The 14,418-nt window shown below is 45.8% G+C and overlaps 1 protein-coding gene across 2 annotated transcripts in view; it reads right to left on the bottom strand.

Moving 5' to 3' along the window:
* Positions 1 to 1,014: 1,014 nt before the first annotated feature.
* CD82 (CD82 molecule) overlaps positions 1,015 to 14,418 on the bottom strand; it is a 39,582-nt gene continuing 26,178 nt past the window's right edge. For both annotated transcript variants that reach the window (XM_039552925.1, XM_039552923.1), the window contains exons 4-9: positions 11,938 to 12,062; positions 10,711 to 10,785; positions 5,916 to 6,023; positions 4,054 to 4,245; positions 3,681 to 3,764; positions 1,015 to 3,170 (exon numbers count right to left, since the gene is read on the bottom strand). In XM_039552925.1, the coding sequence (XP_039408859.1) occupies positions 3,093 to 3,170; positions 3,681 to 3,764; positions 4,054 to 4,245; positions 5,916 to 6,023; positions 10,711 to 10,785; positions 11,938 to 12,062 (662 nt within the window). In that variant the 3' untranslated portion in view covers positions 1,015 to 3,092. The remainder of the gene's footprint in view (positions 3,171 to 3,680; positions 3,765 to 4,053; positions 4,246 to 5,915; positions 6,024 to 10,710; positions 10,786 to 11,937; positions 12,063 to 14,418) is intronic.

Consider the following 14,418-nt stretch of genomic DNA (forward strand, 5'->3'; position numbering starts at 1 on the left):
TCTCCTCAAGCACAGCCAGGACAGCCTAAAGGAACAAGTTGTACTCACAGCTAGGACTGATCATTGCACCCTACTGTGGCTCCAGGATCCATTTAAGCCCCTCTTGCTCTGCACTCATCTGGTCAGGGTTACTGAAGTCTTGACTTAGAGCAGTTGCCACCAGTGTTTGCTGGTTAACACCCCAGTACCTTCTCTGCAAACTTCGTTCTGTTTCTTCAAACATGTATGAGGACTTAGGTCATGCTTATTACTTCCAACAGCAATAGCTGTAAAATTCATTAGCACACTACCTTAGGTTCTTCTGAGCCATTTTAAATGTCCAGGTGCACCAACATGGAGCAGGATCTGAAGGAATTTTGAGATCTAGCTCACATCCATTTCTCAGCCGCTTAGGTAACAAAAGCAAGATTTATGTATTTGGTCTATCTGCTTCTCAAGAGCTTTTCAGTCAAGATCAGCATGTGGGGACACAAACTACTGAAAATGGCTATCTAGCTTTCTTCTTCCACACAGTGGCAGGGCAGGGGCTGAGGAACCTTTTTTTAAATAGCAGCCTGGAGGCAGAATCCTACTGAAGGTGAGTAGGAAAAAATTACATAGTTAAGCTAGCAAGAGCTGTATGCACAGTGGGCATAGCAGCAAGCTTGTATTTTATCAGAATTAGTCCTCAAGGTTTATGACTGCAGACTGTGCAGGTTTGAAGCAACATCTTCAAATACTTAGCTTAGGAGATAGCAGGTAATTCAAGGAACTACCACTCATTCAGCTCACCATAAGACAAACATACTTCATAAAACAAGACAAAGTTTACTTTAGAATGCAGCCCAGAAAAATTGTCACCTCCCTCTGCTGGGCAGTATCTTCACTGTCCACGCAGATCTCACACATGTGCCCAGACCAGCTTTGTGATACCTTGAACAAACAAGATGTCAGTAATCTGTATGTAAAGCAGAAAGGGGCGGAGAGGAAGCAGGGGGAAAACACTTCAATGCACAAGTCATAGGCAGAGATACGTATTTTTTAGCAAAGTCTTTATTACAGAAATATTCACCCTCTAGACTTTTATATCTGTACATGCATTTCTTCCAGTAGGAAGATATTGCTAAAAACAGACAAAAACAAAAAAGGAATTCCCAGAATGGGCTCCTTTTTACTTGCTGCTCAGCATTGGCATCTGTAACTGAACAAGAATCTTACAAATAAGAACACATTATAGAATAGACTTTGTGTTACAAAAGCTAGCAAGCTTTACTGCTAAGGGTGCCTTCTGCTATAGCAAAGGTCAGCTTGAAGGATCTGTGCAGGAAGGGGCAGATATCTCAAAATTGCAAAGCCTTATCAGACCTCCATAAAAACCAGTTACCCAGTCATAGCTACTCTCCCCAGTCACTGCTCTCTCCAAAGATGAGGACAGAGCAGGGACCCACTGCTGGGGCCCTGATCCCCTGCACCAACCTTTCTTCCCAGAAGGAAAACCAAGTAGGTACTGAAACCATCCCTTGGAACTGCTGTGTTATTACTACCTGCCCCACCCCCGACCAGAGACAGTCCTGGAACCACCTCTGTAAGGCAAAGGCTCTCTCACCAAGTACCTTGTAACAGGTCCCTGGCAAGGACCACCCACTTCTCTCCCATACAACTTCCTGATGTCAGGGTGATTGTACCATGTGTAACAGCAGGAAATCTGCTGTGCCTCGGACACCTCCAAGAGTGAGGATTTGCACCCAGCTCTCTTATGTAAGCAGCTGGGGCAGTGTTTCATGTGCATTTCCTACTTTCTACTGGTCTACACCACTCTTTGCTGCTGGTCACTGGTAGAATAGAGCAAACGGCCCAGCCATTAGCACAGAAACCTGCAGCCTGCACAACTGCAGAACCTGCTACTTCTCTGCTGCAGTGCTGGCACTTGAGGCAGAACTCAGGATGCAGCCATGGCTCCAGACCACAGTGGAGTCAGAAAAATGGACAACTGAAATAAAAGCAATTTGTCTTTACATCCAAACTACACAACCTATACTGGGCACTGATAGCAGTGATATTTCTAATATACAGCATCAGCAATCCAGTCAGATCCCTCCATACTGATATCTAAACCCACAGCTAACAAATTTTATGTTCATGAAGGAGCAGGGGAAAAATCAAATTAATTGTAACCTCTATAATGTTGGCAACCCGAGAATGCAACCAGCAGAGCCAGCCTGGGGCTGAGTGCACATTATGCAGCAGTCTCTGAAGTACCTCCAAGCTGACAGGAGCCAGCAAAGCAGAGCTAGGGGAGAGGAAAAGGTAAAGAGGCAAATGGGAGAAACATGTAAGTGTCAAATCCAAAACCTAAGGGATCCATTCCAGCAGTAGCTGAGCACCACCACCACAATCTGCCAGGTCACACTAGGAATAAATAGGCAGGCTTGGCTCCCTCCCGGTGGCTTCTCATCACGCTCAAAGGGAAGAGCTCCACTGAAGGCAAGGCATAGCTGACTCCAGAAACAGGAGAAGCAAGTGTGACAGTAGCACTCTGTATTTCAGATGAGAACCTAGGCTGGAAGATGCATAGGACGAGCTGAATCAGGTTAACTGCAAGGAACGAGAAGGTCTATAAAGCATGACTAGTTATCACCACAAGTCAGTGAAGCAAGTGAAGCTACCAAAGCACTGGAATCTCAGCAGAATTCCTAGCTCATGGGACTTCAGGGGGGAGGTGAAAAGATGTGCAGGAGAAGAGCAAGGGGGAGAAATGTTGCTGTATGTTAGGCCCAGTGGGGTTGTAGAATGAAGATATGAATAGTATTGTTTAACATGGAGCAGGCAGCAAAAGCATTGTCCCCTCAGGTTAATTGGTGTCTCATGTGATATGAGACAGTTTAAGTTCTGCTTCTTGAAGTAGAAACAATCCAGAGGCAGGATGCAGGTGGCCCAGGGGCCCTATTGCCAGAAGATCAGGCTGTGTTGCAGCTCTAAAAGTTCTTAGCAGAGTGGTATCAGAAATGGGATGTCACAGGAATAATGGTCAATGGTTGGACAGTCTGGGTATGAGGCAGGAATGTTCTGTTTGCTCCTTTCTCTGTGGTGCTGTAGCTCTGGAGCCAGCCAACTCAAGACTTGGGCACTTTGGTGTAGTCTTCGCTGTGTATGTTCTTGCAAAGCGAAATGGACAGTATCATCCCCAGCAGCTGGAATAAGTATGAAGAATGGGAACAAAATCAGCAACCAGACAGGTAAGGTGGGAAGAACAGGTGATACAGGGGAGCAAAATACAGTGAACATCTTTTAATGACACCACACAGGTGAACAGAGTTAGTCCGCAACGCAAGGCAAATGCAATAATTGGAATGACAAAAGTTTGGGCTTCATAAAGATGTGCCTTCATCTGCAATCTATGTCATGGGCTTCTTAAGGCAACAAGTGGGATTTCACTAATGTGGGATTTTGCTTGCCTCGGTATTCTGGTTACAGAATTGCCAAGAGTCAGATACAGCAGGAGGAACTACAAGCAGACAAGGCTTTGTTTGATTTTTAATCCAATCAATAAAAGCAGAGTTCAAAGGTCCAGGCAGACGCAACCAAGAGCTAGAACTGCACTGCCATTAAAAACCAGGTGTCAATCACTTGAGAAAACAGCTTTGCCTTTAAAAGAGTCTCCATGATAAGACTGTATAGGTTCATGTCAGGAAGTGACTTACCTCTACAACAGCAACACCAGTGCAAACTCCAAGAATGATACCAAGGTTGTCCTTCAGCCACTGCTCTACACCATCCATGCATCCCTATAGAGGAAACACGGCCACAAAGAAGAGGCATGATTCCAAATATCTCAAAACTGAAAATCTGTAACATATCTTTGCACACAGGAATTATCCCAGTTACATGCTATACCATGTTTCATGGAAGCTTTTGCAGAAAAGGGCAGGATCCCTGTCACTCTGTCCCTCTTGCCCCAAATTCCCCAGGTACTTCAAGCAATAAGGATGTGAAAGAAGTGCTCTAAATTTTCAGGGGAGCAAAGACAAGGCAGCTTCAGTGGAAGCTTCACAGGGCCCAGACATGCCCACTCACCTGCTCATGAACAGGCCAGTCAGCATATGTTGCAGTGCCATTGACAGGGTCATCCAGAACACAGAAACCTCTTCCTTCCACTAAGTCCTTAGATCTATTGGAGCAGGAGCACGGATACTCAGTATTGCTTTTGTTCCTAAGAATCTCATTATTTTCCCATTCCTCTGCTCCAGTCCAGCCACAGCAGGCAATCTAATAATGGGAAAGAGGTCATTACAGTGTTACACTTTGCACTGGTAAGATAGCTGCACGTGAAAATAAGCAGGCAGAAGTACTCAGGAGCTCTCTGTGAAACAAGTCATTTGCACACATTTTGCACAAATTAGCTGCATTAAACACCACCCCGGTTACCTATGTATAGAGCTGTCCAGAAGACAGGGACATTATTTCCTACTAAAGAGTCATTCTGCTAGCAAAACAAGAGTTAAAGGGCCCCGGGCCTCAGCTGTGGCCCCGCCGACAGCAGCAGCCACCGCACGGTGGCGTTCCCATGCCACCAAGCCCCAGCACATCACTGCACGCCAGTGCCCACCTGGCTGTAGTACGGACCAGCTGGAGCACGGGATGGGGAAAACTTTCCATCCAAAGAAACACTTACATTCCTACAGAGCCACGTGATAAAACCCTATTTGCTGGAGGGGAAAGCACATGGGGAAGTCTAGCAAGGAGTAAGATCTTAAGCATGGATCCCTGTGCTTGCCCAGTGGTACAGAGCAGAAAGGCTGTCTGTCAATGTCGAGGAAGAAGTTTAGGGAAAATCCTTTTCTGCTCAGAAAGGAAAAGTCATGTTTCTCTTATAATAGACATGAGATACAAACAGCTGAAAACTCACACCAGGACAAGCATTTGGTTTCCAAAAGAGTGTTGTGAAGACCCAGCCTCCAGAAGGAACTACCTCTCCCTCACAAGAAGTTTGGACTTTAACTCCAAGACTGGTTTACAGAACCCCACCCCCTTTCAAATGCTAACTCCAATGTGTGAGACGACATAGACCCCTAACACTCGATCTCTCCATCTCTGCAAAACATTTTTCTTCTGTTCCTACATAAAAGAAGGACTCAAGAACAAGCCTCTCTCCACAATAGACTGAGGCTTCTCTTGAGTTCACTAACAAGGAGTTGCAACTACAGTGACAAAACACATAAATCATTCTCCAAGGAGGAGAAATACTGCAGGTCAGTGTTTTGCAGACCAAAGAACAGACAGAAGACAAATGCTGTTACTTGTACTTACTACACATCAGTCCCATGTTGGGTATGTATTTAACCACAACAGCCAGCCAGCTCTCAAGCTTGTGGTTTGGCAGTAAACAGCTGTCATGACTCCAGAGTGCTTGAATATTCTCTAGCTGCTCAAGTGCTGACCCTGATGCTAAAACAGAAACCATGGGCAGTTGGACGGCTCCCAAGAATGCTGATACTTGCAGAAGAACCATCACAATAAGCAAGCAACATGTACCAAGTAGTAAGGCAGGTGGTGCTGCTGACTTGCCTGGTAATAAACTAGGGACTTTTTGCTACAAAAATCATGTGAAAAATGTTTTTCACACATGTTAGTATTCAGGAGGCCCAGCAGAACAAAGAGAAGTGTTGGAGTACCACTTGACAGATTGGATACATTAGGCCATGCAGCCAACACTACCTAGTTCTAACACGCAGCATGCAGGAATGGCTCAAGGTCTGACATAGAAGCAGCAAGCCAGACCATTTTCTAGTCTGCAGGCACCAAACCTCACAGGCCACTTTGTAGATCAGCCAGATCAACATGCAACAGTTGTTTCTCTGTCCTCAGCCTAGCTTTAAAGGTCATTGCCTGCACTGGCAAATAGCATCATCTACCTCTTGCTGCCCCCCAGGACTCACCTGCATCTGCACATAGTCCCACGCATCTTGCAAGTTCCTCTTATCTTCATTCAAAGGGTCATAATCTTTAATCAGATCCACAACTATGTCGGACAACTCAACTTTCAGCTGGCAAGAAAAAAAGAGGCAGGAGAGCTAGATTACCAATCCTTGTAGCCTTTTCTTCGGTGTTTCAGATACATATGTAAAGCTACAGTCACTCATAAAAGCTGACTGCAAAACGTTAACAAGTACAGGTAAGAACAGCAGCTTTGCTGCTGCAACAGCCAAAGCACCAGCAAGTCCTTGCGTGGGCACAGGGAAAGGGTACAAACCTGATGAGCAATAAGGAAACAGAACTGGGTATGGTTATCCTGCTAAGACACAGGCTGAATGACTAACTGCCTGCCCCAGACGAGACAGATGTGCAAAGTAAGTGCAAGCTGAAGGACAACATTGCCTTAAGGACTCACAGGTCATGTGTTTCTAACCTCGTACTGCAGGCAAGACCTTGGTCCAGAATCTCAGCCACTGCAGTTCATCGCCACTGCTCAGGGAAGCTGTGAGCCACTCTGCTCCTGAATGCAGATGGGTTTTCTGATATACAGCTGGTGGAAACTTGCCTTTTTCACAAGGTGTTGATCTACCTCTCCCCAAACTCCCACAACTGCTGTTTCTATATTAGGACAGGAAGTATTACAACTACCTAAACTGCTCATTAACAGTCTTATCACAATGTTCGGTGTATCAAGTCATCCCTTCACCACCATTCCTTCTCCAGAGGTATTTACAACACCCTTCAGTTTGATGAGAAGTGCAAGCCACCACCTAGCAGACTTCTTCACCTTTTTCCTTCCCACCTCCTTCTGAAGCTCTTCTTAACCAGCCTGTACATGAGGACTGTTAAGGACAGACCCAGATTAACAAGAGGCTGGAAAAAAGTGTCATTAGACTGCCTGAGGGATAGGATAGAGTTATATCAGCCTAAGGACTATGATGTTCCCATCCCACATATTACCTTTTTGACTGTGGTGCTACAGCATATTTCAAATCAGTGGAAATGGGTTTTCTCTTCTCTTCTACTATCAGGCATTTTCAATGACCATGACAAACACCAGGACACTCAGTAAGAGGATGCACTGCCTACTGTTAAGAGAAGCTTCTCTATATCAGCAACTCTTCTTCTTTGGAAAACTGCAGCTCAGTTCACTGGGATCAGCTATGCCAGGCCAGACAGATGGGAGCTGCATGATCTTTCTTCTCATGATGTCTAGCTCTTCCCCTTTTAATTACTTCACTTCCCTTTTTCCTTCCCTTCAAATCAAGGCAACCTGACCTGGTTCTCACTAATGAGATTGGCCTTGGCTGCTGCCATAAGCCTTATCAGTTACTGAACCTCTGAGTTGCCACCCTGACCCCTCCTGCACACTGCTGCTCCACATGCAGTGGGAGGCAAGGAGAGCTGGGTTGGTTTTCCTACCCTGGGCCCATCTAGCCCCTTAGCTATTGGGTCAGATGGAGCCTAGTGTCACTTCTGCAAGAATCCCAGAACCCCACCACAAGCAAAGACAGGACGTGAACCTGATGCTCCCAATCACAGCTACATAGGGAAGCTGTGTGTCTGCTCTGCCCTCACTCTTACAAAAGAGCAGGCAAGAAGTCTTGCAAACAGCTCTTGTTTCAAAAAGTGAGGCATTTCAAATTAAAGAAAAAAATCAGGCATTCCTAGGTGTTTCAGCAAGCAATCTGAGAGAGGGGGAATGTTATGCAAACAATGGCACAGCTCTGGAGAGCACACACACAGGCAGCTTGCTTGTGGGTTTAACCGGCAGAGCAGCCCAAAGGGAAAACACAAGCACCTGCAGCTGGTGCAGAGGGAGCACCTGGCAGAGGAAAACTGAAGAGCAACAACCCAGAGAGGCACAGGGAACCCTTGGGCTTTCAACATCTTCACCCATTTAAAGCTATCAGGACTCAGTACTGTGTGAGGTATAAATGCCTCAGGAAATGGCTACCACTGCTTTCAGGGCTTCTTGCTCCTTCCCAGCTCTAGCAAGCACACTGTCAGAAAGGCACAATGCCACCACCTCAAAGAAGGGGCACCTAGATCCTAGGCACCACAGGCACAGCTCACTGACAGAAAGCAGCAAGGCTGTCAGTCTCCCCATCCCATGGGCTACTGAAGCAGGGGATGGGGAAGGCTGAATGCCAGAGGCAAGAGCAGATCTTTGATCACAGAATGGATTGCGCAGGCTTCTTCCCCTATTAGACACTGTCAGTCATCTATCCTGTCCCTGTCAGACACAAGCTAGATCCTTCCCTCAGCATTTATTAGCATCTAGGCTGCACACAAAACTAGGCTCAAAAAACCAGGAGGGACCCTCCTCTACCTTGTCACTTCAGATTCTGAAACTCATGCATAGTCCATAGCACCAGACAAGTCACTGCATGCAATCACACAGGCCTGTTTGCTGCAAACAATAGCTAGCAAGTAGGGCTATTCCCAAAACACCACTGTTCTCCTTTACTCAAGGCACTCAGAGCCAAGCTGCAAAGAACTGTGTGAACTAGGCCAAGAGAGAACTTGCCCAGGCTCTGTTTAGGGGTTTGTGAGTAGGTGAGTATCAACATTCAGTTCAGGAAGTAGAGTATCATTTGCAACATTTATGATGTTACTATTTTGTTGTCCATAAAAAAAACCCCACCTCACAGTTTCAGTCATCAACAAATGTAGGGAAACTTAGGTTGCATCAACATCCTCCCAGAAGTACTGGGCAATTCCAGTCTGAAGGGGCATTCCTCTAACAATGCCCATGGGAGAGGCAAAGCAGCAGCCTCCCTGTCAGAGGCCCAGCCTTTTACAGTTACACTAACTCTGTTTCAGTATACTTTCATATTTCAGTGTTGGGGAGGATTTTGACACCAAAAAGGAACAGATATGCCAACAATAACATCAAGTGAATCCATACAAATAAATACTTCAGTTACAAGTGAAGGAGCGAGTATCACCTTGTTACATTCTGGATCCGAAATCCTTTCCTTCACTCCTGCTATTCCTTGTTTTCTATCTAACCAAGTTCCTGAAGTCAGAAAGAAGTAAACACAAAGAACACAATAGATATCTAGGGACTGGCTGCTGAGCAGTTTCAGTGTGCCTCACTATGCTCCAAGCTGCCCTGGGATGACGTACAGCCAGCGAAGCAGAGCAACTCACACAGCAGCACTGAAGCGCAGCCCCAAACCTCTGTGCTGGAGGTTTCAGCCAAGACCTTCCTCAAACAGTTTTTCTTAGTGCTCTAGGCAGGTACTTTGGAGGATCCCTGAAACAGAATGGCTCTAGAAGAGCTTTTCCATTAATTTTGTACATTAGGGACTGAACAGGAACACCCGTTCAAAGCCCAGCTTCCCTGACCATTCTCCCAGACCTGTACAAGTGATGATCTCAGTCACTCCGGCTCCAACAGCTGTGCAGAACAACCCCCAGCACTTTTAAACTCTCCCTGGTCTGACTGAGGTTTAAATGAAGAGCTACAGCTTAAAAGTTGGAGTTTTCTAGAGTAGATTGGCAGCTGGAAGAGAAATGCTAACAGAGATACAGAATTTCCTGATCTGAAGTCACATTTCCCCATTGCAGGGAAATGGCCATCCCCCCACCTCCACATCTGCATTAGTCAGAGCTCTGCGTTGAGAATCGTCTTTACACACCAGTTTTAGTCACTGTTTTAGTTTCTCCCTCAGCTTCTGCCAGCCCAGAGAGCAAGCTATGGTCACACCACATTTGGCAAGGAACCCAGCCAACAGCTGCTCACAGTCACCACAGTACAAAGCTCAGATCAGATCTGCTGGTGGCACGTACCTTCCCCCTGCCCCCAAACTTCTCCACCAGGCCCCATCCATAACTCCCTCAACCATTCTACTTTCTGTAAGCATCTAGCTAAAGGGTTGGCTTAGGAGAGGCAAGCACAGCCAAACAGTGGTATAGATATACAGTTATGTAGCCAAGGACAGGGTTACCCACAACTGGTACCAGAAGCCAATAGTGACCCCACAGCTATAACTTGTTCCTGCTGCATAAATGTGGCTCCCAGTTTAGCTGTCAAGTAGCTGAAGGCCTGACCAGGCACTGCCTTGGCTAGGAAACCTATAGCTAGGATGGATTGTTGCAATGCACTTAGGTAGCTCAAAAATTATTTCCTTTTACACTACAGAGCATGTTGGAGCTCTAGAAACACACACTGTGAAACTGCCTTCCTGACAAAGGAATCCACTTCAAAATATTAAACCACTTGGCTTTAAGCTCCAGCTGTAGAACAGGAACCACCAGATATCTGGGTTTGCTCCTGGGGAAAGAGGACAGCTCCTCCAAGAAGAGTTCTACACACTGATACAGAAAGACTGAAAGGACAGAACAAGGAGGAAGACCAGTCAAAAAAGCGCTCAGGCTGGTAACTCCTCAAGGCACCAGTGATGGCAACATGGTAGTAACCACTGCTACTACATGCCCAAATAATTGTCTACAGCAGGACCAAGAGGACGTGTGGTCTAAAGCATTCCAGGACTTTTTTTTCCCCCACTGTTCCCACTACCCAAAAATAAAGCCTGCATACCAAATAAAGCTTCATAATCCTTGAGAAAGCAGCACTATGGAGACAGATACAGAAAAATCAAACAGCAAAGCTATTAATCTGGGGTAGAGAAAAGGAGAGTCCAGTTATGCCTGCTAACAGTACAGCCCAGTTTGGAAGAAAGAATTTCTAGATGTCACCCTTCTCCCAAGCCAAGACCAAGGAAAAGACACACAGTAATAAAGACTTACCGTTTCTCTCTGGAAGTAGATGACCAGTGCAGCAGCAATCTGAGTTAAGAGGATTAACATGAGGCAGGTGAAGTACTGGAAACAAAAAACAATAGATGATCACTATCAGTCTTTAGAAAGGTCTGTACATAAAAGTTAATAAAATTTCATATACAAGAGAAATTACAACATTGAGCTAACACCTCTTTGCCTGCAGACAAACTCTGCTATCAACAATGCTTTTCCAGGAAAAGGCTTAAGTACAAGCACCAACATCAGACCAGTGCAGTTCAGCACTTCTCCCATCAGGCCAACTGAAAGGCTTCAGGAGGGAAAGGGTTTACAAGCACTCTCTGCATGTGTCACTCCAGCTAGGACTCTCTCTCCCACATCCAACTCCATTCCCAGACCATTGTGGGCTCAGTCAATCAGTTGGACTCTGCCTACCCCAAGCCTCAACAGAAAGAAAAAAGAGTCAATTTTACAAACCTCCTTTTTAATTTTTTTTTTAAATCAATTACCTTTCTTAAAAATTCTATTTAATTTGTTTGAGGATCTAAATTTAAGATCCAGCAGCAAACTGCTGAGGTTACTTTTAAGTGGTGGCAGTTACTATTGTTAGACTAGGAGATGCTCCTAATACCAGGGCACACAATGTGTGCCATGCTTGGTTTCCAATACAGATGTGCTCTGAATACGCCAGAGTCAAGTAGCAGGCTGAGATGTATGAAGCTGGTATCATCTCACCCATCATGGACAGAAAATTTCCTAGAGATTAACTGTTTGAAGAGAGGTCCTGACACACAGGACATTCCTAGTTGGGTCTCTCTTGACTCTTGCACTTTCCACAGATCTAACACAGCAGGACACTGTCACTCTTCCTCTTGTCTTTCACTGCCCTTGGAACTTGCTCTTCCACCATTGAGAGCACAGTGCCAACTGGGAAGTCAGGGTGAGGGGGACAGGGTACACCTCTCAGCTGGCAGTCCTCAACCGCCTGTGTGCAGAAAGTGTCAGTGACATCCTCTCTCATTCAGAGTTACGAGCTCATTATCAGTAATGCCTGACGAGCTCTGCTGCAGTCTGCTGACTGCTGGAGAACTTAATGTGTGCAAATTAAGAACTAGATCCAAGTTGACCTAGCAGAAGTAACATCCCCAGGAGACTAAAGCCCCATCTATAATCCAACAGATATTTAGCAGGAGAGGTATTAAAGGTTGGCTCTAAAAGAGGCATGAATACTCTCACCAGACCCAAGAGACATCGGATTTCATTGACTGCACCAAGACAGCCCAGGAACCCCATCAGCATGGTGAGCGCCCCAACACCGATGAGGATGCATGCACCAGTCTTCAGGGAGGGAGATGACATCTCTGTAGGAGCCAGGAGAGAGAACAACATCAGCTACTGACAAAAAATACATCTGCCATCACCATTTATAGAACTGCCTCCATATCTACGGATAATGGTCTTTGTCTGCTACAAAGAGACTACATAGAGGTGTGACAAACGTGGTTGTCTTTTGATGAAGGTACACTTAAAAGCCATCCTGCAGGTCTACAGAGTCTGGAAGACTCAAGGTCACTCCAAACAAATGGACCTTGTTTGGAGAAAGTTTTCTCCTTACTGAAATTTTACTCCCTCATGAATGTACTTTGAGTAAGATAAAAGATGATCTACTCCACAACTACTATTTGCTTCAATTCCCTTTGCTATCTTCAGAGAAGCTTTGTTGCAAGTCTTAAACCCCCTTTTTGGACAGCCTTTTCACTTTTAATACACTATTTCTTGTTGTAGCCATCCTGTTTTCACTTAGCCACTTACAGTCAACACAGAGACACACTAACTCTGTGGAGTGAAACATGAAGCAAGCTACAGCTAGTGTCGAGCACAGATGATGTGACAGGTTACTTAGCAAGTCAGTGCTGAATGGCTTGTGGCCAGGCACTTACCACAGGCTGTTGCAGCACCTGTGCACAGCACCCTGCAAACAGATGCTATTCCAGGATCAGAACAGATATAATGCTCAAATTAGCTACTTTTACAAATCCTCTTAGCTATCCCCTGCTATTGTTTGTAATGTCTGCACTTTTTAATGCTCAACAGTTTTTCAACCAAGTTTAGGTCAGACTATTTCAGACGTGCTGGTGCTGTCAGCCCTCTCCCCTTAGCATTTAGTACTGCAAGCAACAGAAGAAAAACTCTTACATTTGAGTTGGTCAGCAGACTATTTCTTGCAGAATAGGATTGGAGAGAGCAATCACTAGGGCACAAAATTTGAAGAGATACTCTGTCTAGAAACAGTAACTAGGAACCTCATTTATCATTAAGAGACATAGGGAAATCTGCAAGCTGCGGAGTGTAGGGGAATTCCGTACGTCCAGTGATTAATAAAAATAACATTCTTAGACCTCAGCATTTAGTTTCCTGAACTAAAGAAGTCCCAGGAGGCAAGCTTCCTCTGAGCTCCTCCTGAAATATGTTAAAGGAGGATAATCAAGTCCAGGCTGATGCTTTCCCCCCAAATATATATTTCCTCCTACTTGTGATACCTGGCACAAGCCACCAGCTTCCCAACTTTTTTCCCCAAAATATGCTGAACAGAGGAAAGTTCAATTATGGAGAAATGAAGCAGATCCATTTGCTACACAGATCACTTCAGCCTTGATTAATTTCCAGGCCAGACTCTCCCTGGCTGGACATATGCCACAAACCCCAGGATCCTGCTTCCTCACCAGTTCTGTGACTCTTGCTGTGCAGGTTACGTGCTGATACTGCAAAGCATTTACTGAAGCAGCAGCCTTACAGGAGTGGCCTTCACAAATCTACCCTATTCCCTCCCTCAAAATCAGCTCAGCTATCACACAAGTCAGTGTTCAAGTGCCCAGGCTGCAGCACCTCCACAGTGCTAGAAAGCAGCTGCTTCGTCAAATTCCCATTAGAAGAAAGAAAAAGGTATTTCCAACTCAAAAGCCCCTTGGAAAACTGACAGTGTCAGGGGACAGGAGCCACACTTGCAGTTCTCATCTGCGATAGTCTTATCTTGCAAGAGAAGGCTCTGAGGGTGTTCAACTCCTGCTTGTTTGCTGTCACTCCGTGTTTTTCCCTGCGCTGGGCAGGCAGCCAAGCAAGGGAACAACAGGCTCCTTTGGCAGCAGCTGGAGTGCCCTCCCTGATGCCTAGGTTACTAAAGCAGAGGGAAAGAGGGGCAAGGCATGGGAAAGGAAGTGAGGGGGCAGGGAGAGAGCTGATACTGGAAATCTCCAGGAAGGAAACTAAATCCTTAAATGCTCTGTTAGCAGAGATTCTGAGTAAATGGGAAGAAACGGAGCCAAGTTTAGGGACTTCTCCCTCCACAAGTGGCTGCAACACCCATCAACCTGAGGGAATCAGCTGCTGACACACTGGTACTAAGCCCACCTCAGACTGTAAGGGGTACTGCAAACAGCCAGGCCACAACAGGCTCCTTTTAGCCTCCGTGTATTAAAAGTTGTTTCTGCTCATGCCCCTACTTTATTAACCAACACCCCTTGTTGTGCTTCTTGACCTTCTAGTACTGTAAGAGCAAGCCAGATGCCACAGCACAAAAGCAGAGTAAGGAGCAGTATCTGCATGTGTGGTATTAGCAGGGGTGTCTTCACCACCCAGCACCTTCCAAACCAGGCCAGGGTGCTCAGCAGGGCTTGGGAGATAAAGCCCTTTGCAGAATCAGTGTCGTTGGGAACAGGG

This window comes from Corvus cornix, chromosome 5, assembly GCF_000738735.6.
Source record: "Corvus cornix cornix isolate S_Up_H32 chromosome 5, ASM73873v5, whole genome shotgun sequence".
NCBI lineage: Eukaryota > Metazoa > Chordata > Aves > Passeriformes > Corvidae > Corvus > Corvus cornix.